Source organism: Chinchilla lanigera, unplaced genomic scaffold (assembly GCF_000276665.1).
Source record: "Chinchilla lanigera isolate Chin_1 unplaced genomic scaffold, ChiLan1.0 scaffold00064, whole genome shotgun sequence".
NCBI classification, from domain to species: Eukaryota; Metazoa; Chordata; class Mammalia; order Rodentia; family Chinchillidae; genus Chinchilla; species Chinchilla lanigera.
In genome coordinates, this window is record NW_004955465.1 from 7,435,325 (window position 1) to 7,460,918 (window position 25,594).

Sequence of the window (25,594 nt, forward strand, 5' to 3'; positions counted from 1 at the left end):
TGGAACTACAGTGATTGCCAATAAAATCAAAGTCTTATTCAGCTGGAAAAGCACAGTAGCAACCAGTTATGACTGCATTCTTTGTTTGTTTGTTTCTTTGAAATGTGAAATTGTGCATGTAAACCAAATAGACTGTACTGAAACATTCATTGCCTGAGAAAATACAGTGTGCTTCCTATGTATTGCCAAGTAAGGAAAAGATGGCAGCTTATCTAGAGAGAAGAATGTCAATACCACAGAAATAAAGACTCAGAATTAAAGTCAAGGTAAGACAGCCTGAAATTCCTCTTCATATTCATCTTCTGTTTGCTCGCAACTTCCAAATGTCACTACATATTTCTCACGGGAGCATCAAGGGTCTTGCTCTGCCCTTTGGATATGCAGTGAGGTGAAAATGGAAGTTTTCTTCACAGTTCTTCCAACAGGATTTTGGAATGATAACCCTTTCAGCTGCAGAAGAATGAGAAATGGGCCACAGCTCATGAGGTTAGAGGGAGACACATCTGCTCAGAGGTCCCACCTTGAGCCAGTAAGTCCCAGAAAGTAGAGGCAGAACTGAACAACTCCGCTGATCTTCCCAAGAGTTTCCTCTTGCTTCAGCTCATTGCAGAGGTCTCAACAGCATGTGCTAGAAGGACAAGAAGGGCTGGCCATCCCATGATGCAAGCTGCCCTATCCTCAGGGCTGTCCTGAAACTGTCTACCTTCCTCTGCTTTCCCTTCTTTCCTGGGCAATGAGGAGGGAAGGTGTGCAGAAAAGTTACCATAGCAAAGCTGAAACTATCCCCAGAAGGACCTGCTTGCAAGGCTGGCCTCTGGCTGGCATCTGGGAACTTGGATTTCCGGAATTTTCCCTTCTTTTCCTAATTGCCAAGTGTGGTTCACTGTGCTTAAATTCCTCAAAAAGTTTTGTTTTGGGCAGACTTATGTAGACTGGGAAAGGAGTTAGGGGAAGAGAGAGGGGAAGGTTTGCATCAGGAATAAAGGGAGCCTAAAATGACCAATATGTGATTTACACATGTACCATTTCTTGAAAATTAGTGTAACTATTATGTATAACAAACATACACTAGCAAAGAAATTATGGTTCTTACTTAGTAATACTTATTCCTCTTCAAAACTTGGGTATGAGGCTATTAGGATGAGGACCCTTTCAGCAGCAGGAGAATAAGCAAGGGGCCAGCGCTCATGCAGCCAGAGGGAGCTGAAATGGTCCCAGTAAAATCCCCAGGCACAGAGTCTCTATTGAGATTCTCTGGGAGACAACATGACACATGCATGGTCACAACTCATTGCTGGGGGATATGAATGCATCCTGTGTGACCAGAGTGGGAGAGGACCCTTGGGAGCCTGGTTCCCCATGGGCTGTGCCTTTCCTGTTTTCTGATTTCAATTGGTAACATTTTGCTGTAGTAAGTCATAGCCATGAGGACAGCTGTGACTCATGTGTCCTGAGGGTGATCTTAAGGACACCAACACAGCACAGGAAAACGGTGCTAACTCTGCAGACTATGTTTCTCAGACTCCTTTGTCAATTGATTTTCACTGAGTTTAATAAATAGGAGACAATGGCAAAACAGTGGACTGACAGAAGAAAAGAACAAGCTAGGCTTGTGCTTCTCTCTCTCTTGACCTCAGACTGCATTTCTGGTAATGACTACATCTCAAGCTCCCACCCGACAGGCTCATGGAGCTCCAGTTCCTGCCAAATAAACTCAGCCCTTGCCCTGTGGTGACTCCAATTCCTCTCTACTATTTCTAATTGCAAAGTTGACACACCTTTCCCTGTTGCTTTCTTGTCTCTTCTATCAGTCCTGAGTTAAATTCTCTCTCCCTGGACTCCTCCCCACCTTTCTTTTTTGTTTTTTTTGTTTGTTTGGGTTTTTTTCTGCCTTGACTCCAGCTGCTACATGTCTTAACTACTTACACTATGTTGCCTGCATGCTAGGGAGGGGATGTTCAGTATAAAGATGAGCTGCATTTTTAAGGACTCATTCTTAGGTCTATGCACCCAGGCTGCTTCTGTGGAAGTTGCTTTTTTTTTTTTTTTTTGTATGGCTCAAGGTTCATTGTATGACCAGAAACTTTCGTTATGACTTCTTAGTCATAAGACCATGAAACACGGCTTGATACATAACTAGGGCTTGGTGCCTCTGACACTGCTTAATCAACTCTCTTGAGCACAAGGAATTCTATTGCATTTATAATGCTACTGAATGGATGATCTGAGGGCATTAAAAGGCTAAGTGCATGAATGTCCATACAGCCACCATAGAGTGTTAGACTAAAAGTAATACTGCAGTGCTGGTTGTCAGTATGACAAGTCTGTCCTTAAAGGATAATTCAGCTGGGTTACTGCATCTGTGCTGCCTAACTGAAAGGGTGCAAAGGTAGTCACATTTCCCTAAATCCTACCTGAGTAAGGGATTCTAGGAGCCCTGAACACTCAAGCTTTGTGTTTGGTAGGGGAACTACCAGAATATGGTGACATTTTTACTAGAGTCTTTCTCTAGACCTTTCCAAACATGAGAAGGATGGGTTTTGGGTAGTTAAATGGTCAGTTGCTTCTTTGGGGAACTCTAGCTAAAATTTCTACTCTTGTACTTAGTGGAGGTAGATCCAAGTAAACAGAAAGTTTCTACACACCACGACAAGCAAGGCAAACTCCTCAAGGTGCAGTAGTCAGCTATTTTGTCAGTGGGACACAATGCTCAACACCCATAGGTTAATTTAATGCATAGTTTCAGGGGACACAGTACATAGTCATAAGGCTTGAGGGCAAGAACATCCTGGTGAAATGGAATGGAATGGAATGGAATGGAATGGAATGGAATGGAATGGAATGGATGGAAAGGAAAAATAGAGATGCTTAATTCAGGGTGACCAGGAAACAGAGTCAAGAGCAATCTCAAAGACAAAGGGGTGAGGGAACAGACATAGATGCCAAGGCCATGACTCTATGACCTACTTGAATACACTCATAAGTGTGCTCCACCAGTCCTGGGGGTGGATTTCAAAGCCAGTCAAACTGACACTCCACCATAACTGCCATATCCCACCTTGGCAACTTCATACCAAAACATAGTTCCTTAAACTATACCTAATCTCCAACAAAGAACAACAAAAAGTTTGTACTTCCACCTCACATAATACAGCTATCTTGCATACAATCAAAAACACAATAATCCATTCTCCAAAGTCTTAACAATGTCAGGATTTTTCAAAAGTCCACATCCAAGTCTCTTCTGAGAGTCAAAGAGACATCTTTTCTGTAAACCTCTGAAAAAATAAAACACATGTTAGATAACTACAAGGTACATTGGCACAGTGTAAATACCTCCATTCCAAAGGGAAGGAATAGGGGAATAGAAAGTAATTGGACAAAAAAACCCCAAATCAGCAGGGTCAACATTATGTCCTCTGACTCCATGTTCTAAACACATGGTGGTGAGATGTGAGTTCCACAGGGCTTGGATGGTCCCACCACTGTGGTTCTGCTGGTTGCAGCCTACATGATCTTCTACTTTGGCAAGCTCCATTCATAACCTACAGCTTCCCTTGGCAGACTTTCATATTCTCGACATCTGTGAGTTCTTGGGGTTTACACTCAACTTTGACTTCATTCCCACAGCTTCACATGCTCCAACAGGAGGGACTCCTTACCTGGCCTTCCATGTCTTCCTTTGACATCGAGGTGAAAGCCTCACTGACCTCATAACTCTTTCATGGTGTATGCTAGTAAAAACAGCATCAAATGCATGACAGTAAGGTCTTCTCACTAGCATGGGCAATAACTAGCCACCCCAAACCGTAACAACAGCAGCCTTTGAATGCCTGGATAACTCTGCACAGTGAAATGAATCCTGGGGGACCAACTCCCTAGGCAACCCTCTTTGAACAGGGGCTCAGAAGCTTTCTTCTCAAATGAAGAGTTTACACTTTTGCATTTTGAGACTAGAATGGGTGAGATCTTGCTGATCCCTGAGACTCCCTCAAGGTATCTTTCTTCTTGTTCCTGTACAAAGTACTTTTTTTACTGATGCTAATCTCTTCCATACTTCTTTTGGGCCCAACTTTACATGCAGTTCCCTCTGGGCTAAAATTTAAGTTTTTCACTATTTCTGTTTTGCTTTTTACCTCTGATTCTTATTTTAAAATTTGTTAAAACATCAAGAAGTACCCATGCCACAACCTGCATGTTGGACTGCTTTGAAATTTCAGGTACCAAATCAATTAAATCACCACCTTTAATCCCAGTCTCCTGCAATGCCTCAAGACATGGGCAAAGTGTAGATAACATTTTTTGCCAGAGTGTGGCACACAGTCCAAATTCCAGTAGAGTTCTTGATCCCAATTGAAATCTCCTGAGACTCGCCTTTACTGTCCACATTTCTGGATGAATGTAGGTCTTCTAAGCTCCAACCAGAATTACTCATCAGGTTCTGCTTACAATATTTTAAGCTTTACCTATCTTGAATCTCTAAACATCTCCGCTCCTCTCATAAACAACTTCCAAAGCCCTCTGAGCTAGATGGTTGGGCATAGCCACAACAACTTCCCCACTTCTCTGGTGCCAATATTCTCTATTAGTCAACTCTTCAACTACTGCAACACAATACCAGATACTCAAAACTTAAAATGTGAAAGGTTTAATTCAGTTTATGGCTTCAGGTTATTTAGTACATGATTGGTAGTCTCAAAGAAAGGAACATCATTGTGAAAGGGCATGGCAGAGCAAAGCTGCTTAGGTCATAAGGGTCAGGAAGCAGAGAAGGGCAGCGGTCCAGAAAGGAAATGATGAGGGCCATACACAGACTGCAATACCATAACTCCATGATCTACCCAGATATATCCACGAGTGTGTGCCACCAGTCCCAGGAATAGATTCCAAAGCCAATCAAGTTGACTCTCTACCCTTACTGCCACACTCCATCCCTTCTCAACTTCATATCCAAACACGTATCCTTAAACCATAATCTCCAAACAAGAGATTTCTCAGGGCATTTGAGTAATTTAGGCCATGATCTAAATGATGAACATGAAATGATCTGTGGCAAAGAATAATGGGGAGAGGAGTGTGTTTCTGGCAAGAGCCACAGAATAAGATGCTGAAGCAGGTACAAGCTGGGGTGTAGAGTGAAGCAGAATGGATGGAATGTGGAAGGAGTTGAGCCTGGTGAGAGAGCAGGGACTATGTTGCACAGAGTCTTGTGAATTGATGGCTGAAATTTATCCTAAAAGCAAAGTTAAGTAGCCAAAGAAGAATTCGGGCAAAGAATGTGATTTCAGACCTGAGCTCTGCAAAGCTCATTTTGATTGCATTGTGAGAACTGGATTGGAAGAGGATAAATGGATAGATTCAAGATCTACTTAAGTAGAACTGAAAGTATTTGATAAAGGATTGGATTCGAGGATTGAGGGAAAGGAGAAATAATGTCAAGAATGATGCCCATAAGCCTGGGTTGGCGAGTGAATGTGAAGTGGTGATGTTCATTGAGATAGCCCACTCCTGAGGTGGACCAGGTCTCCTAGGAAAGTTCTTTGTCCCATAGGGTATAATGAATGTGAACTGTCACAGGATACATCAAGGGAAGGTGGCTAGGAGGTAGTTAGATAGGGGAACCTACAGCTCTGGAAAAAACCAAGGCTCACAACCTAGATTTGGGAGGAGTCAGGACAGAGATAGAAATTGAAAGCCATCAGAGCTGCTGAGATAATCAAGGGATGGTGCTGCACTGAAGGGAACAGCAGACTGTCCCATGTTCCAGAAGCCAAGGGAGAAGGGGAGAGTGGGAAATAGTACAATACTTCCAAAAGTTAGAGCATGTGAGAACTGACTATTGCTCCTTGGTTTGTGCACAGACCACTGGAGACTGCTGTGGTTTGGATCCAGTTTCTTCACTCCAAAACTTATGCTGAAATTGGGTCTTTGATGTAACAGTGTGGGGAAATGACAAGAACTTTAAGAGGTAGTTCGGTCATTGAGAGGGATTCATATAGTTCTCAGTGGACTTGGTTAGTTACCACGAAAAGCTGTGCTTCCTGTTTGTTCTTTTTGGACCATGCCCACTCACTCTTCTGCCTTTCTGATGTATTAAGCCACAGCACAAGGCTCTTGTCACAAGCTAAGAAAATGCTAGTGCCATGCTTTCGGACTTTCCATCCTTCATGACCATGAGCTAAATGAATCTCCTTATGAATGACCTATTCGTGGGTAATTTGTTTTGTCAATAAAATGCACTAAGATGGTTTCAGTAGAATGATAAGAGGGGAGTACAATCCTGATTACAGGATTGTTTAGTAATAGAGACTAGTGGAGGAAGGTGGGTGAACAATAACTAGAGGGACCATAAGTTGAGGGGAGGCTCTTACCTGTATTGAAGAGACTTGACTTGAAATTATGCCAGTACTGATGGGAAGCAGGAATGCAAAAGTGGTTCAAGATATGGGAGGAAGAGTGAACAAGAGGCAGAGCAAATATTCCCCTTCTGGGTACTTTCCCAGAAGATCTAAAAACATCATATCACAGAGATATATGTGCACCTATGTTCATAGCAGCACAATTTGTAATTGCTAAATTGTGGAAGCAACCCAAATGTCCATCCACCGAGGATTGGATAAGAAAATTGTGGTACTTTTATATAATGGAATATTACTCAGTTATAAAGAAAGATAAACTTGAGGCTTTTATAGGTAAATGGTCACAACTAGAAACCATACTCATAAGTAAAATAAATCAGACTTGCATGTGCAAGCACTGCATTGTCTCACTAGTGTAAAACCTGAAAGAGCTAATAAAAACTTGGAGGTATGATAATCATTGTGAAATGAAACAAAAATGCTCAAGGGTAAAGGGCAACTGGGATGTGGGAAAAGAGAATGGAAACAAGGAGAAATTTTGTATGCATGTATATACAAGATAGTTAACATAGTTGATCTACTGTCTTCTATTTCTTTGCTGAAAGAAACTGTTAATGAGTCCTTGATTGATCAATATTGCATGTCTGTATTTGTTTTCATGAGAAACCACTTTGAAGATGTCTATATGTAATACAAGGAGCATTGTTAATTTCCTACCACTTTGTTTGTAACTCTGTATTGTCTGTATTGTTCTTTTGCTATTTTGTAAATGGTTATCTGTCCGTTAATGTTTTCCTCCTTCTATTTTTAAAATAAAAAGAAAATAAAAATAAGAGGCAGAGCAAAGTTCCCAAGAAGAATGTGAAGTGGGACGAAGTGAAGGGGACACAGAGCACTTGGTTTGTGAAAAGGGAAAGTGAGAGAAGACATTTCCCAATTTAGTAGCAAGAAGAAAGCAGGAAACATTAGATATAGTTGCAAGTAATTTCATACATTTGGTTGAAAAAAATTGGGAGACTTCCTAATCAAAGGCATATATAACTATACAGAGAGATAGACATGGATGGATCGATAGATAGATATAGAGCTAGAGCTAGAGATGAGCTAGAGCTAGAGCTCGAGCTAGAGCTAGAGAGCTACAGCTAGAGAGCTAGAGATAGAGAGATATAGAGAGATATGGAGATAGATATAGAGATAGAGATATTTTTCTATGGCAGGGTCAGATATCTGAAGACCGTAAACAAGGCCAGAAATAGCCACAGTTGAAAATAGGGGTATTTTGAGATAGAAACAAAAATACGGAAAGTTTTAGGAAGAAAATTTCTTTTCAGAACTCATGAAGATACACTGAAACGGTTTTCAGGGAGGACACAGTGTCGTTTTCTGATTCGTGTGGCGCAGTGCAAGTTTACCCTTCTCTCCCTGGAGCTGGGCGTGGCTGTGCTGCAGGAAGCCTTGTGGTTAGGTGGTAACTGGTTCCCTGGATGATTCAAGAGTGCAGCCTTATTTGCACAGGAGGGACACATTACTCTTGCTTTATGCATGGTCACATCTGTGTGACCTGTCTGCAGAGGGCAGACGCTCCCGTCTGCCAAGCCGCACCAGCTAACCTGCGTGGCAAAAGCATTCCTTTGTGTAAGACCCTTCCAGCACTGCCTGGCCCTCTGGCTCTTCTCCTGTTACTCTCAGCAGTCAGGCAGGAGGAGGGGCAGACTTGGAGGTGGGGACAGGAAAGAGATGCACGAATAGAAAACTGAGCGCTAAAGAGGTGTGGGGAAAAGGAAAGGTCCCACGCGGGCGTAACGCGCGGATTGGCAGAAATAAATGGAAAGTCCTAGAAGCCTCTGCTCACTGCAGCGGTCAAGAAGGGGGAGGAGAAAACCGCGAGGGACGGGCCAGAGGGTGGGAGCTGTTAGCAAGTTATTTAAGAGCCAACTTTCTGGTCGCTTTTCCTGTGTCCTTCTGAGGAAGTTCACAGACTCACAAAGCAGCCCAAGCCCCTTGGCTGGAGCGTACAGGTAAGCGGCTGCCTGGTAGCATTGCACGCCCCAGGACTGGGCACCCCTGCATCGGGGTTCCCCGGGGAGCCTCAGGTGGCTGCTAGAGGGCCACGGAGCGGGACAGAGGCAGCCCCACTTCTCTGACTCCATTTCTTCGCCCCTAACTTTGCGCTGCTTAGCCCCACTTCTGAGCGGGTCTGCTCAGTACTCTGCAAAGCCACCAGGAAAGTGTTGCTTGCTAAGCAGGCCACGGAGGGAGTGTGTGGAGGCTCACCCAAAGGACAGGGCCCCTTTCCTCGGGCACACAAAGGCTTGGGGGATGGAGGAGAGCCAGGAAGGACTGTTTGGCTCGCCTCCTGCGCTTAACCCTCCCCTACCCCAAAGCAGGAGCTTCCTGCTTCCAACCCCTTCCCTGACCTCAGGGTTGGGTGCCCGCTGCCCTCCGGCACTCCTCCTGGGGAGGTCTGCACCTGCTGTATCTGACTGGCACCTGGAAACCCCAGGTAACACCTTTACCTGCTCCTTCTCCAATAGTCTTCTGTCCTGCTCTTCACTCCTCTCCCTCAAGCCCTGTCTGCCCCTAATAACCCCGCCTTTGCTGTTTTTCCAGGGCTGATTTTTCCTGCCTCTGTCCATTCTTAAATCATGTTCTCACCGTTCACCCCTTAGCTGCCAGGAGAAGACTGTCTGCAAATATGCTGACAGGCATTCATGGAGATCCACTGGACCTTAACCCTCCAGCAGCCTTGTCTCCATCCACGACCTTCTGGTCTTTACCTTCGGTAAAATGGTTATAGTTCTTGACCTGAGCAAATTCTGTGCTTCTCAGCCTCGTTGCTATTCCCCCACGTTTCAGAACAGTCTAGTCTAATTGACTCTATCAGGATAACACTTTGTTTTTAGAAGGTGTGCCTGGTTCCACACTGCCAGGCGTTGTGATTGGCGGATCCAGGCACTCACTGCCCGAAACAGAGTCTGCCTTCACTTGGCTGGGTAGTCCACAAGCACTCATTGTGCGCAACTGTAAGGTGTGTGGTGTTTTAACTGGCCCCTGGCCTGCACTGAAGGAGCAGAATGCCACAGGGCCCTGTTGGTACCACCAACCAAGCAAGTTAGAGAACAGGCTATTATAGACTTACAATTGCAGTGGCCTCCACCCCACCACCTAATCTCTCTCTCCAGCTTCTGCTCCAGGAGGTTCTTTCTCCAGCACAGCTCCTACCTCCTCACACCCGGTTGAATTTCCTTATGATCCTTGTCATGCTCCTCCCTAACCCCACTAGACTTTAAGCTCTCTTAGCAGAGATCCCTGTCCTGTACCCTGATGGATCTCTCCCAAGTGCCTAGATCCCAGCTGGCACAGGGTAGCCCTCAAAATCTATCAACTGAATGAAACTGCAAAAGTAAATGGTTTGGAGGACAACACTGATGTGGGCATTGTTGCCTAAATCTAATCTTAAAAATGACTTAAGCCCCATAAATCTCCATGAAATGGGTATAGGTGCATCCATATGGCAATAACCATCTCTTAGTAAGATGCTTTCATTCTAGGGTATTGGAGAAGAGAAAAGCTTGCTCTCTAAAATGGATGAAGTTGCTCATTTCTTCAAATAAACCCTCATTCTCTTGCTTTCCATGTGTTTGACAAATACCAAATCTCCCCGAGATCCTTGGGGAGCTGTGCTTCATCATTAGACTAATCCTTCCTACCACTTCTCCATTATTATTTATGCAGAGCTCGGAGTGTGTTGCTCAAGTGCTATCACACACAGATATGTCTGCTTCTCTATTTTTGAATGCTGGTCTCAGATGGAACTCGTTTCAATTCCTTTTCCATGGCTTCCCCCCAAGGACCTTGGAAAGCTGAGAATGTCTGACAATCCCAGGACCACCTTTGCGGGCAGGAGAGCAGTCCCCCCCAACAACTCCAATGCAGCAGAAGACGAACGCCCCACTGAGGAGCTGCTGGGATTGGTGCCCCGGGGTGTCAACCTGGAAGGTAGGAGCATTACTGTGTCAGGCACAGCCCAGGCTGGCATCTCCTCCCAGGCAGGCACTAGGTAAGAAAGATGCCTCTGCCAGTCTCTGGTCTTAAAGAAAGGAGACCAAACTCCTCTTGTAAAAGCACCAGAGGCTGGATCCTTGTCCCAATTCTACCACTTACCGATTGTGTAACCTCAGGGAAATCATTTTGTCTTTTTCCCTCTCAGCTATTTCCTATACAAAATAAAGGTGCTGGATTGACTGAGGCCTCATCCAGCCCTACTGCTCTGCACTTTAACAATGCTCTCTAGCTGGAAGATTCCACTTCCAAAATATTGTGACTGTTTTTCTTTGTCGGGCTTGCACCTCCTTCCTTCCCCCGCCCTCCTCTGTCCACGGCTGTGAATTTCAGAGCTGGCGAGAAGTGCCAGATTCTGACAGTAATAGAGACGGAAGCCCTCTATTTGTCTCCAGAGCAGCCTAGGGAGCAGGCCAGGTGAGTTGCTTTCCCTGCCTCTCGCCTCTGCCTGGTCCTGAGGGACCTGCTCTGGGTGCAGAAGCCACCAGCTGACCTCCTCTCAGCCCTGTCAGCTGTGACAAGGTCCAGGTGCCAGAGCTGGCTTGGTGAAGCAGCTACCATTCCCTTGAGCCACGGCAGGGACATTCAGGCTCCTGTCCCTGAATGGCATCTAGCTGGGAGTACTTTTGGTCAGAGCATTTATGCACCAGAATCCAAGTTTGGTCCTGAGGGCTCTCTGTGCTGCACGTCATTGAGGGGTAAATACCCGCAGGGTGGAGTAGGTGAGGATGGTCACCTGGTGATATGTGATTCAGCTGCTTCAGAATGAGTCCAGTGCTGAAAGCCCCAGGTGGATGCAGGGCTCCCAGTAGCAAAGGGAGAAGACAGTATTTGTTGATTACCAAGCAATCCAGCAAGTTAAAACCTTGCAGATGAGTTTGGGGGCACTTTTCCCCTAAGAGGAAAGAAGACCCAGCTTCCTGCCCCTGAGCCCAGGACAAGTGATCATAGTGCCCCAAAACTCAGTTTTCCCATCAGCAAAATGGGAGCAGTAGCTACAAGTTGTCCTGAGCATCAGAGTGCTGAGTCCTGTGATCACCTTGAGGCCACAGCACATGACCAGTAATCTCCACTGATTTGCAGTGGGCAGATGAGCATAGCTCAGTACGGTCAGGATATGACTGATCAAGAACCCAGTGTACAGTGAACTCCATGGGGAATGTGTGCAACCTGTGGCCCCCGTACCTCTGATATCTGAACAAAATGAGCCAATAAGACATCTAAACTGTCAGGGAACTTAAGCAAGCCACTCATTTCTAAAAATCTGAGGTAAATGGTTCTCTGTTTATTTGGGGGTTGGAGTGGAGAATTAATTAACTGAATTATTTCAAGGAATCAGTCATTACTGACCATGCAGTCATGTGCCCACAATGCAAGTCACACTCTGGGGTATTCATGGGAGGCCTCGGCACAGGAACTTGAGACTTCAATGACTATCTGTAGAATGATTTGAATGAATGAACACAGTCACTTGCAAATTGAACGACTCATCATCCCTAGCGTCATTATAATCTTATTAATGGCAAGTTCCAGATTTCAAAAATACACATCCATTTAATATTTTTCACACAGATCTGCTAAGTGCTACAGGATATGAGAATGGGGCCACAGGACCTAGGAATCATAGCTGTAAAGTCCCAAATGAATAGGACAGGAAAAAAATACCACAGTAGAGAATGAGGTTACTCTGTACATTCAGATTTCTATTTAATTGTCTCCAAACCAGGTTATCTGGCACTAAATATATCAAGTGCTCCTTAAGTCACCCCTGCAAAGGGACCAAGATTAGGAAGGCAGAGCCCCTCCTTCTGTTTTTTGCTTTGTTTTGTGTTTCGTTTTGTTTTGTTTTCAAGCCATCATCTTGCAGTTCAACTAGAGGCCACTGGTGGCCTCTAAGAATATTTTTGTCTTCGGGGTCACCCACCCAAGGCGGAGCTTGCCTTTGGTTCCAGCCTAACAAAGCTCTAACTAAACCAAACTCTGTCTTCAACTGTCCTGGGTAGTAGTTCTTCCCTCTCAAAAGCCATTCTTGTGAAACTGACTGACAAATCCAAAGAGGCAAGAAGAGGAAGCGAGAGAAATGGCAGGGTTTTCATTTTGGTTCGTCCTGTGGCGATCAATCGCGATCATCATCACTGTGTGTGATGCACGTAATATATGTTCACGTGTATAATGTACTTAAATAGTGGCTTTTTGAAATCTTTGCTTAGGAATTCTTTTATTAGAGCAAAATCTATATCAAAATGTACAAACTCACTTATGGTTCCTCCCATATACACCAAGATACTGAAGAAAAATTGAAATATTTGAGGTGACCGGCTGGTGTCAGCCAGGCACAGTATACCTGCTGCCCTCACACAATCTTACAGATCTTAATGTTCCTCTGGATGCTCGAGTGTAGCCAGGAAAAGTGCTTTGGTATTACCTCAGCCTGTTTGGATTTGTATCAGTTTCTCAAAAAACTCTTTTTCTAAAACACTCTTCCCCCAACCTCCCTGGTCTCAAGTTGTGTGTGGCTGGAAATCTTATGCTGCAGGAGAGAACTTTGTATTTGTGGGCTGGTTTGACTCTGTTATTAACAATAAATGATCATTTGCACCAGTACTTGGATATTTATTTGGCAAGCCTAATACCTTCAATTCAAACAAAAACCCAAGCCTAGCTATATAAAAAATTTAAAGATGGTAGAGTCTACTACTTGTGAGGCTAAGGGGATCTGTCACCTCCCTCAGAGCAGCCTCCTTCCTACTGCTCTTTGTCAGAACCAAATGAACAGATTACCAGTTAGGAATCAACCTCTCCTTCGTGCAGAGGGGTCAAAAGTTGTTGAAGGAACAAGAGCTGCATTCAGTACATGAATAAGCAATGATGTTGGCAAGGGCCCGTTCGCCATTCCATTCCCTTCGAGAGAAACACAGACAGGCTGTCACGTATGTGTCAGCAGCTGTTCCAGGCTCTCTCTGGGGGATGCCAAGGGAAGTCAGTCCCTGCCTTAAAGCAGCTCTCTGTCCAGTAGACAAAATAAACCAAGAAAAGACCATTGTAATTCGGTGAGGTAAATACTACAATCAAGATCGATGCAAATTTCAGCTAACTAATAGAAAAAGTGTCTGGTAGTGTGGGGTGGAGGAGAGAATGCAGAAAAGATTTAATGATGAGAAGGTATCAAGCAGGGTCTCAGAAGGTGGACAGGATGAGGAGAATTTTCAGCAGAGGGAACAAGATATGCTGGGTTTTGAAGAGTGACTACAGCACAAAAGGAAAAAGAGAAGCCTGAATAAATACAGCAGGGAGGACACTATGCTGGACATTGAAGACTTTCACTTTCATACACAGGGGAGACTCATGAGGGACTCTAAACAGCAGAATTGCATTGCATAAAGGTAATTCTAGTGATGAGGAGGGCGTAAAGAAAAGGAGATACCCAGGGCTGGAGGAGCAGTAGCCCAAAGAGATTTTTGCCCATGGAGGAGGTGTGAGCCTTGTTTCTCTTGGGCTAGCTCACTCTCTCTGAGTAGAGAAATTCTTAAACATTTTAGGGGTTGGGACATCATTAGAGTTAACTGTTTAAAAAATTAGCCCCTGAAGAAAATATCTTCATTTTAATTGTAGTACTTTAAAATTCAGGTGTGCCAAAGATAAGTGAAAAAGCCACTTTTCCTATTGTTCTTTACATCAAAAATGAACCTTCTACCTCATGGAGAGCATTAATACCCACAGTTTAGTAATCACATTACCAAAGATTGCATGAGAATTCAGCACACCAGGGAATTCCTTGAATATGAACCTAAACATTTAACTTATTTCAAGATTCCATCTGTGACAGGTATAATCATTCTCAGAAGAATATTTTTACAACCTAGGGAGAAGATAATCTACTTTTTTCATATTAGAGAAAGAGTAGGAGGACGGACAGGCAGCTGGCTCCTGAGGAGAGATTTTTTTTCTTTAACAATCCATTTTCTGAAGTGTTTGAAATTAGACTAAATTGTGTTAGGTAGAGTTTTTGAAAGCTGTCACTTTGAAAGAGCAAGCCTCCAAGTTTCTAGCCACAATATCTCATGAAGAAAGAGGAAAAGAGTGGCTTAGCATTGAGCTGCTCCATTTTGCCAGGAATAGGGCTGGGAAAGGGAGATACAAATTCATTTCCTGTATGTGGTGAATGGAGTCTGAACAATGAGATGAGAAACCTCTTCCAATGGAGGCTATTTCTTATTAGGCTAATAAGCAAAGCAAAAGTCAGTACACCAGCCTAAAATATGTCTGCCAAATACCCACTGGCTGGAAAAGGGCACTATTGGGTGAAGTGGACCACAGACTACACTGTGGTATTTTAATATTTGTATTCCTATTTTATTACAACCATCTGAAGAGTCCTTGGTCTCATCTGGTTTTATAAGAACTAAATATGCTTGATCCCTCTGTGGCAATATGCAAAATGGTAGAAATTTAAAGAGGTAGGGCTAGTGGGAGGTCCTTAGATCATTAGGATTGTGCCCTTAAAAGAGATTAGGATAGTTCTTTTGGAATCCTTGAGTTAGTTCTCACAAGAGTGAGCTGTTATAAAAGCTTGAGCCAGATGCCTGAAAAGTTCTCTGGCTTCCTGTCTAGTGATGTGGTCTCTCCCTTTCACACCGGCTCCTGCTATCATGATGGCATGTGCCGTGAAGGGATGCAGCCAGGGGCCCTTGCTAGAGCCTGCACCATGTGGTTTGGACTTATAGGTTCCCAAACTGTGAGTTCAAGCTTCTCTTTTCATTCAGAGCACCTCTTCTCTTTGGCAGCACCCAGGCTCAAGTATTTCCTCACAGTAATGAAAAACAGACTAATACACTTAGTAAATCCACTGACCTGTTAGGAGATTACATGGAAGAGAGGGCAACATGGCTGCCATTTTCTTCTCTTTCTAAACAATGAGCAACCCGTGAAGCCCTTCCTTATGTTTTATATGCTTGACTACTGGCTAGAATGTTATTTCTCTAAAACTCTGGCCTCTTGTTCTAGCCTGTAATCTTCCATATCTTACTCATGTTTCATGTATGTCTTTTTCTCCCAAGTTTCAGTGTGTAAAATGCAATGTTTTTCTTAGATTGTTTTAAAATGGACTCCTAAGAGATGATACAAGAAATTTTTACTTATCGTTGTAGTAGGTTTTGCTCATTTGGAATGTTATGGTGATTTCCCACAAATGTTTGCTTCCTTTCCTTGTCAAAGGTGTAACAATATAGACTACATTTTCCAAAACAAATTTTCTAAATATGTTTATTTCACTGTGAAGAAAACCTATTAGATGTTTTTTAAAAGTAGGTTTTATATACCCAAAGGAATTCCTTAACACCCTTTTACTTCCTCTTTACATATCTTACTCTGAAGACATGGCATTTTTATTGCAGTGTGAAACAAAACTTCTTTTCCAAAGTTTTCTTATTTTAACATCTCCCATCACCATTTCAAACAATAATGATGGTCCTAAAATTTGCATATTTTGAGAGTGGAATTGTCTGATGAATGACATTTGAGAACCCCTATGGTTAATCATATGGTACATGGAATAATCCATTTTAAAGTGAATATTTTCAGATTTCACATTTCTTCAAGTGAAAATTGGCACATTCACTGTGACGTATTGCACATTGCCCCAAGTCTAGTGACAAGATGACTGAGACATGTTCTAGCCCTCAAAAGGTTTATAGTCCTGGAGGTGACACTGCCTGTGTAAAGGAAATACAAAGCCATTAATGAAAATACACACATTTTTTTAAGAAGAGAGAAATGTAAGTATGAGGAGGACAGAAATATTCCATTCACCTTGAGCATTACTGAAAAGGCAAAACAAGCATGTCTGCTCAGAAGACAAGGAACATAACTGATTAAGCTTGCAGAAATGGGTGAAAGAAAATTTCTGGAAAGCTTTCCAGGGTGGCTTCACATTGCTCAGGTTCCAGCCTTCCACCACGCCCTTTCAGATACCTGCTTTTTAACTCATTGGTGCTATGAGTGTCTGCTGGGTACTTGGTGTTATTGTTATTGCTATCAATTATTGAGTACTTACTCAGTGCATTTTCTCATGTAATCATCACATCAACTCCATTTAGCAGATAAGAACTTTATATAATTTGTCCAAGGTCATATATAGAGTAAGTGGCAGAGATGGGATTTGTGTCCAGACACTGTGGCTCCAAAACCTGGGTTCTTATTCCCCGTACTATTCTATGTCTCTGAATAATCACACTAATAATAACAAGAATAACAATAATAATGAAGATCACTTACTGAGAACTTACTAGAATATGGGTGCTCAGTGAGGTAGGTATTTTATTACCATATTAAAAATAAAAAGGAAACAGTAGCTGAGAGAGATTAAGTAGCTTTCCTGAGGCTGGGCAATTGGTAAGTAGTGAAGCATCTCCCACAGTATATTCTGCAAAATACAATCTCCAGATAAGAAATTTGCTATGGTCATTTAAGTGTGGGAACTATTGTACCTCTAGGAGCTTTTCAGTATGTGTCAAAATATAGGAGTCTCCCATCAAGGCTGCAGGCTGGAATCTAGTTAACTTTGACTGTGTCAGCATTTCCAAAACTAGTCTATGGTGCTTACTTCCAGTACCGACCAATATTGCACAGAACTAGCACTGCATTCTGCAAGGATGAACTGAATTTAACCAAACTCACTGGATATTAGCCAGGCTCACTAGGCTCAGGTTTCCATTTCCATCAGACTGGTAAGAACCAGATACCAGAGAAATACCTTCCAACTTAATCATTCCCAGTAGGTCAAGCTACTTGGGAAGCCAAGATGTAAAACTAATATGTGCATTTTGGGGGACACAGTATCTTATGGGAGATAGGAGTAAAAGCAGACAAATCCTGGGAGTGCTCCAGAGCCAGGCTATTCATTTTCCATACGAAGACTAAACTTACTTCCATTCTCACCCAGAATATAGCAAGTGCTTCCTAGCTGGCCTTCTGGCCTGCAGCACTGACACCATGCAGCCTCTTTCCTGCTTGTCACTAGAGGCTGTTCAGATTCCCATTTATCAACCTAATGGTGAAAATAATTCATACTGTTTCATATCCTTCAATCCCCAGTGCAATTAAAATCCAAATCCCTTCACATGGTCTACAGGCTTGAAAGAGCAAGCCAGGCCAATTACCATATTCCAATATGGCCCAACCTACTATACTCCAGCCAGCCAGTCATCTTCTAGTTCCTCAAATAACCGTGAATTTCCCTGCCTCAGTCTTGCACATCCTGTTCTCTGCATAAAGCATTATTCCTCACCTTCCTTTCCACGTGGACAATGTACTCCTCACTGATCATTGCTCATACCATACTTTCCCCCACAAATCTTCCTTCATCCCACCAAATATGGGCTGCAGTCTCCTCCCAGTTACCCCCATCCAGTACTCTATAGTTCCTTTATCAGCATACTCATTACACTGTATCATAATCATCTTTGCATTTTTAATATCTATTGTTGTGTGTTTCCCTAGCTTGCAATCATTAGGCAGTTGCCTATTCAATATTTATATCCCTGTCTAGGACAGCAACATAAAATAGCAAACTATAGAAGTCTTAAAGGAGAAAGCTGGAGAGAATATTAACTGCATTGAGTGCACATTTAGGGTCTAAAATTATTTGAAAATTATCGAACAATGAATCAGTTCAATGAGTAAAATTTAATATGAACACAAGTAAAACAAGTAAGGTTTTAAAATTGAACTGAAAAGAAGAAAACAATTACAAAAGCAAATATGACCAAATAGCAACATTGCAAGTGGCTTGTAAGGGTCTGAAATGAATTTCAATCAACTATTGATAAAAATGACTTTAGAGTGTATTTTTAAGGGTTTTGCTTCACTAGACACAATATAAATCTACAGTAAAACCTGAGTGATAAAGATACTAATGATATCTCGAGCTGAAATAATAGAAATGTATAATTTATTTTTAAAAAATATAATGTTCTTGTTGTAGTTTACTGGAGAAACCAACAGGGGTAATGTACTTAATTCTAGAGAAAACAGTTCAAGACAGAAATCGACAAATGAAATATACTCCAAAACAGAGTGATAGGTAAAAATTTTGGAACCAATTTCTTAAATAACCATTGAAGGAATGGAGACTTTTACTGAGAGGACACCAAAGAGTCATATTTAAATACCCAAAGAGCACTAGATAAAATGAATAGAAGACTTATTCTATGCTTATGCAGAAGTTATGACCAAAATTGATGGTTAGAAAAATTACCAGGAGGGCTGGGGATTTAGCTCAGCAGCACAGCACCCGGCTGGCAAGCACAAGGTCATGAGTTTGATTTCTGGTACTGGAAAAAAATCAAAAAAAAAAAAAAAAAAAAAAAAAAGAAAGAAAAATTACCAAGAAGCAGATGTTCATCTTAAGAGGACTAGAGTTGTTTAAATATGCACCATCTGTCCTGTGAGAGATAGTGAGTTCCCCAGTCAGTAAGAGACTGGCAGCCCAAGTACTAAGCTTTCATGAAGAGGTCTCACTCAGCACATGTCAGGTCTACCAGATGGCCCCGAAGGTACCTTTGCCCCTGAGATTTCATGAGGCTGCAATATGAGAATCTGATAAATGGAGAACTAATTAAACCTATTTTTGAGAACTTAGGATTTTAGATATTTAAAAAAGAAATTATTAAAAAGCCTTGTGCCAATAAGGGGAACCAGAGGAGCTGATTATCAAAGTTGTGTCACTTGGGATATTTGTTTCTCCGGCTGGTTCTTAGGCTTGTATAATACTAGGCCTTTAATTATTAAGCTTACACTTAATAAAGCCAGACAACTTAGGATGAAGGTAGCTCAGAACAGAGAGGTCTAGAAAAATTAGTCAACTTCAGCCCACAGCATTAATAGAAAGCAAATACCCTTCAGAGAGACCATGTAATATGACTGGGTTCTGAGATGAGGTAAAAATAAAGGTGTATCTTGCACTTTCTGTTGTTTGTAGTGCCTCAGTCACAGTAACTCTTGGAGCACCACACCATGTAAAGTGGCTTCATCATAACTGAGGCTCCATGAGCCATACTACACCTGGAGTCCCACTATTTATCAGACCCATTGTGTTGTGTGTCACTCAGTCTTCATAGAATTTCTCAAGGGTTTGGAATCCTTATTTTAACTGTGAGAAAACTCAATCTGGAAGCTGAAGTACCTTACCTAGGTCACTTGGAGACCTGACGGTCAGACTTGGTATTGCCTGTATGATGAATTTATCAAGACTGTCAGCATTTCCTAGACTTGAGAGGATCTTAAAGAATCTGATTCTTTGGTTTTACCTATGAGGAAAAATAGGGTCCAAGGGAGCAGAGATCTTGCATGGTATTCCTATGTAAACAGCAAAGATTTCTCTGTGTGCGTACAAGCCTAGCAGCTGTGCTTTATCAGCACTGTGTCTGCCGTGTTCAAGGCTAACCAAGTAGCAGGCATGTCAGGAGCAGGAAAGGAGGGCAGGAGACCAAGTTTCCCCATGCATCCATCCAACATTCTCTCCACAATACCCCTGTAGAACTCTAAATACACATACAGAAATCAGTCTTCAGATTCTGTCTGCTAAACTATAGTGTAGACAGGTACTGTTACCCTCCTATAAAGGAATCATTCACAGAAAAGATTGCAAAAGTAGTAGCATGGAAGCTAAACTCTATTCAGGGCTATCATGCATCAGATTCTTCCTAGCTCCTTTTATCCATGTCATCTCATGTCCCTTTCCTCTATGTCATTTCCTGCACATTGCTGTTACAGAACATGTTTGTCTGTAAAATAAATGTTGGAGTCCTTATTTTATAATGAAAAAATGAGTTTAAGCAACATATTCAAAATTAAATGACTAGCAAATGCATTACAGAATGTACACTCCTGATTCCAAAAGGCAGAGGAAAAGCCTATAAATTATGGCATGAAACATACCAGAGTTTGACATCCAGATGGGTCATAGAGTAGTTAAGAAAAGCAAGGTTGCTTTCTCCCTGTACAAATCATACTTATCACATAGAAATGGTAGTTTCCTCTCTTCAGACAAGTTTCTTCTCCTGTCTTTGAGGGACCAGATCTACTTTTAGAATTACAAAAAGAGAGAACATTTGACCTTTCCTAAAGTAAGAGGATTTTGGATTAACGGCCAACTTTGTCCTTAGAGCAACCCTTTGAGGCTTTGTCACATTGAAAATTGACAGTGACTGTGTCCCATCGGGAGGTACAGTCATGATGAGAAGAGACTAACATAACAAAAACCAGCATGAGGCTAAGAATCTGAAAACTCGAACTCTGGCCCTTGCTTCTGTGTGTCTAGATCTGTAAGACAGGCATCTGTCTCTCCCCAAGTGAGTATCCTATGATCTGAAATGAGATGATGGGACAGAAAAGGTTTTTTTTAAAAGCTCTCTTCCAAAGCAATAATGTCACAAGAGGCTGACTCACAAATCATCTGTTTCCTCCTTCCCCATATACAGTTCAATTCAACAGACATTACTCCTTCCATCTTCAGGAAAAATAATCTTTTGACTTTTGAGCTTGTGTTTAAACCAAAGTTGCTTAATGGTTTCCTTCAATTTTCTCCATGTTCAGACTACCTTACTGTCACAGATGTTCACTTATTCAAAGAGAAATGGGACAGCAACAAGATCGATCACCACACTGACAAGTATGACAACAACAAGTTGATTGTCCGGAGAGGGCAGTCTTTCTACGTCCAGATTGACTTCGATCGTCCATATGACCCAAGGAAGGACCTCTTCAGGGTGGAATATGTCATCGGTGAGTGCAAAGGGCAAGCCCCCATCCTGATACCATGGGTCAGCTTACAGAGTGGGGTGGGTACAGGTGTGGCTGCATTACTTCCTAGCATCATGTTTAACACTGCTGGACCTGGGATTACATCTAGCCCCTGGATCAATCTTTATTCTAACATGGGTCTGCATCATGTCAAATATCAATAATTTGAGTCTACTTTAGCAAAAAATCTAGCATAACAAAAATAAGTACAGTTGGTAGGAAATGTCAGTTTAAATTATTTTTCTCCAAGGTTTTGGTTTTGGCATCCCATAGTTAAGACTTTTAATTTACCACCATGACTTAATTGCTTTTGTGTGCTGAAAATATTTGCAAATCGGAGCATCAACCTCCACTTATGCATATACAAATGTGTTCAGCTTTAATGTAGTCCCATGGGACCAGTCATGAAAAATAGGTGGTCCAATAAAGTTCAGCAGATACTTTGTTTTATAATCTCCTCTTAACGATTGACAATTCATATTAGTTTCAAAGGTTCTGGGAAGTAACATTTAACTTTATTTGGTCCAATAATTCTCCAATTAATTTGATCACAGAGCCCTTTTATTAAGTAGTAGATATTAACATTTGAGATATTTTGATAATGATTTCACTAGGAATTTACAAGAGTATCAAGGAAGAAATTTACAGAAAAGCAAGGGTAGCTCAGTGTAAGGACACTTGCCCACCTTGTCTTTCACAACTTAAAGAAAATTTTAAAATTAGGCAATCATGACAATGGTGATTGAAAGGGACATGATAAAATTCAGCAAATATTTCTATAGAGTTTAAGTAAAACAAAAGTAGAAGGAAGTTCTTCCATTATAATAACAAAGATTATTTACTCCCAAAGCAACAATTTAAGTGGAAAAATGTTAACAAATTTAATTATAATCAGAAAATAGACAAGAAAATATATTGTCACTACTTTTCTTAAAGTATTGCTGTAAAACTTTAAGAAAATGAACAATAGGAGAGAAATAGCTGTTATGAATATGGAAAAATATGAGATAAAACTGCATATTTTGCTGATCTTATGATTGTATTTGTATAAAACTTACCAGATTAAAGAGAGAAAGCATAAAATCAGTAAAATTTTATAAGATGGTTAGATAGAAAAGAAAAACATAAAAATTAACATCTTACAAATACAAATAGAGAAAACATATCATATGTAATTTTCACCAAACCATAAAAGACCAAACTAAATATTCAAAACTAAGATGCAAAACTTATATGAAGTAGTTATTCAATATCCATAGGTGACATAAGTAATTAATGAAAGCACAAACATGTTCTTAGATGAGAAGTTTCAATATTTTTAAGTCACTCACAATGTTGATCAAAGGGTATAGAATTTCAATGAGGTAGTAGAATGAGTGTTATGTGCAGAATCATAACTAGTTAGTAGTAATAGTAAAACTTTTTGAAACTGCTAAAAAGTAGATTTTTAATATTCTCATTACAAGGAAATGATGAGCATGGGAGATAATAGTTACACTAACTGGCTTGATTTAGTAATTTCACAATTTGTATACATATCACAAAAATCACATTGTACCCTATAAATATATATAATTATTATCAATATAAAATCCTTCCAATATTAATAAATAAATTTAATATATTTATGATTATAAATGGCAATTTGAGGGTTTTGGTTTTTAGTTTTAGTTTTGTATAAAATAAACAAGTTCACTTGAAAGAACAATTATGCAATAATAACCACAAAACTATACAAAGAAATAATAAACAATAGGAGTGTTTTAATGAGTAACAGCTATTAGGACACTACAAAAATATTTAGTAGTGCAATGTATTAGTTAATTTTTCCATCACTAGGGTAAAATACCTGAGCCCAGCAACCTAAAGAAGGGGATGTTTACTTTGACTCCCGGTTTTAGAGGGTTTAGTCTGTGATTAACTGGCTCCAAGGCAGAAATGGTGTGGATAAGAAACTGGAAGGGGAGAGCTACTCAGCATTTGGCAGCCAAAAAAGGGAAGAGACAAGAACAAACCCTTCCTCCTAACAGCACATTTTGTTATGAACTCATTAATGAATTGGTTCACTGATGAGTATAGTGCCCCCATCATCAACTAATCTTTTGTAAAGCCCCACCTTTGAGCACATGAGACTTGTGGGGGACATTTTAGATCTGAACCATAAGAGACACAACACAGAATCCAGAAATAGGTTTCAGAATGTAAGGGAAGTTAATGCAGTGGTAGATTTCATACAGTAAGGAACATATGTGGGATATTTTGCTTGTTTGCTTCTTAAAAAAATAAATGATGCCAGAACAACTGATTCTCCAACTGGAAGAAAATTTAAAAATTGACCTCTATTGTATATCATATATAATAATAAATTTCAGACAGAATAAATATAATATAAAGCATAAAAGTCTTATAAAACAAATTGTGAGAATATGAATCAGACAGCTAAGATTATAAGCTTTGAAACTATAAAGAAAACTGTATAAACACATCAAAATACCACAAAAGGCTATAAATATGACCAAATGACCAAATCTGAATACATGACAAAATACATTCCTAAAGAATTCAATGGACAAAAGTTAGATCTGGAAAATTAATCAAAACCTAGGTCACAGTTAAAGAGTTAACCTAGAAAGTAAAGCTCATCCAGACACATACAATTTGGCAACAGAAATATGCAAAGAACATAAAGACAAGTAACAAAAGAAAAAACCTGAACAGCTTATAATTATATGAAAACATGCTCAAATAGAGAAGCAAATCAAAGTAATATCTATCAGGCTGGCAAAAATTTGGAAAAAACTATACTTTTGTTGATGTATGTGAAAAGTGTACAATGTGTGTGTGCATGTATATTTCAGCACAAAGGCAAGACTTTATTTAAAGACCCTTGTTATGTTTATAATATGATGAATACCCTGTACTTCGTGCATATCATCTGACACCCATGTGAAATTCTGTCCACAGCTCTGCTGCAACTGAAAGGGTATTTCTTTTTCTTTTGCCATGGTAGTGTCAGGGAAAATGATGAGTGTCTTAGGTTAAGTTCCTAGGAAACAAACTTTGAGAAGTATGTTTGTGTGAGATTTTACCGAAGAATGTTCTCAGGATTCGTATCTTAGAGGGAGGGAAAGAAGGAGTTGGTGCCTGGTGAAGGGAGGAGTTGAATAACAAGGCAACAAAGGTCTCAGTGGACTCCAATGCTAACTCTGGAGCTGGACTGCTTCGGAAGAGTTGCCTCATTTCAAGGCAATGAATGAGAACTGTTAACTTCCAACATTCACAATATGGGGCTATTCTGGGGCACACACTGCAACATCCACCACAGTGAGCATATGAAGTCTTTCCTTAAACCAAAGAAATAGTATAACTTTTACTCATCAGTAAAAAGGAAGACAAAGCACGCTAAATCTTACTTGTAAGATAAAAACCCACACATTTCTTAAACCAACGTGCATTTTATTACTTCTTATAACCGTGATGTGTACTTTCAGAGTATAGCTTTATGAATGGACATTATAGCATTACACTGTGGAACTTTCTACTTCCAAATTTGTTGTACATACAAGAAAAGAAAAATGGCAGAATTCCACATTTTGTTATTCAGTATATGAGAAGCCAAGTGCAGGTGGGACTTAAAGGACCAGCAATGGGGAATTGTCTTGATTGATGTCCTTTCTGTATCTCATGTGTCTCAGGAAGTTACAGGACAATCTCAGCTTTCACACTGCAACAGTGCTGAAAGCAGGTAGGGGAAAACATTGTTGAACACTCACTGGGGCTCAGAAATAACTCTCTTAAAATGCAGTACTCATCTCAATAGGACCAAAGAAAGCCATGGAAATTAGGTTTTAAATGAAATTGCTATAATGAGAAAAGACAAATATCCAATATAAACTGGAAATGAAATTACGTACAAGGTTTGTATATGCAAGTGCTCCTCAGTATCAGAAAACCCAAAACGTGAAAATATTGGTTTAAGAAACAGAAAAGATAACACTTTGTAAAGTGTTATCACTTTTTATTTATTATAAATACAGTAAATAATAAGAGAATCTTTTCAAATATCTCCTCTATAGCATCATCACAATGAGATGAATCAAACATTACTACTTTTAAGGAACCTAACCATTGCTTAGAGAAAGCTGTTGTTATATTAAAGTTATAGAAAAATAACTTTACACTTAGTAGCTTCTAGTTTATATTCATTGTTTTGTTATAGCTCTGTTCTATTTTCCTGTGACTGTATATAAGTCAGGATATGTTCACACTTTATGTGTTGCTTTGTTGGTGTTCCCAAAACTTCCATCATGGGAATTTTTAATATGTGATTCTTCCTTCTAATCATGTTTTTTCCTTCCTTCCTTCTTTCTTTC

The 25,594-nt window shown here is 40.8% G+C and overlaps 1 protein-coding gene across 1 annotated transcript in view; it reads left to right on the forward strand.

The window, feature by feature from the left end:
* The first annotated feature begins 8,793 nt into the window (after positions 1-8,793).
* F13a1 (coagulation factor XIII, A1 polypeptide) overlaps positions 8,794-25,594 on the forward strand; it is a 173,249-nt gene continuing 156,448 nt past the window's right edge. The window contains exons 1-3 of the mRNA XM_013521833.1: positions 8,794-8,862; positions 10,211-10,358; positions 21,015-21,203. Coding sequence (XP_013377287.1) covers positions 10,229-10,358; positions 21,015-21,203 — 319 coding nt within the window. The 5' untranslated portion in view covers positions 8,794-8,862; positions 10,211-10,228. The remainder of the gene's footprint in view (positions 8,863-10,210; positions 10,359-21,014; positions 21,204-25,594) is intronic.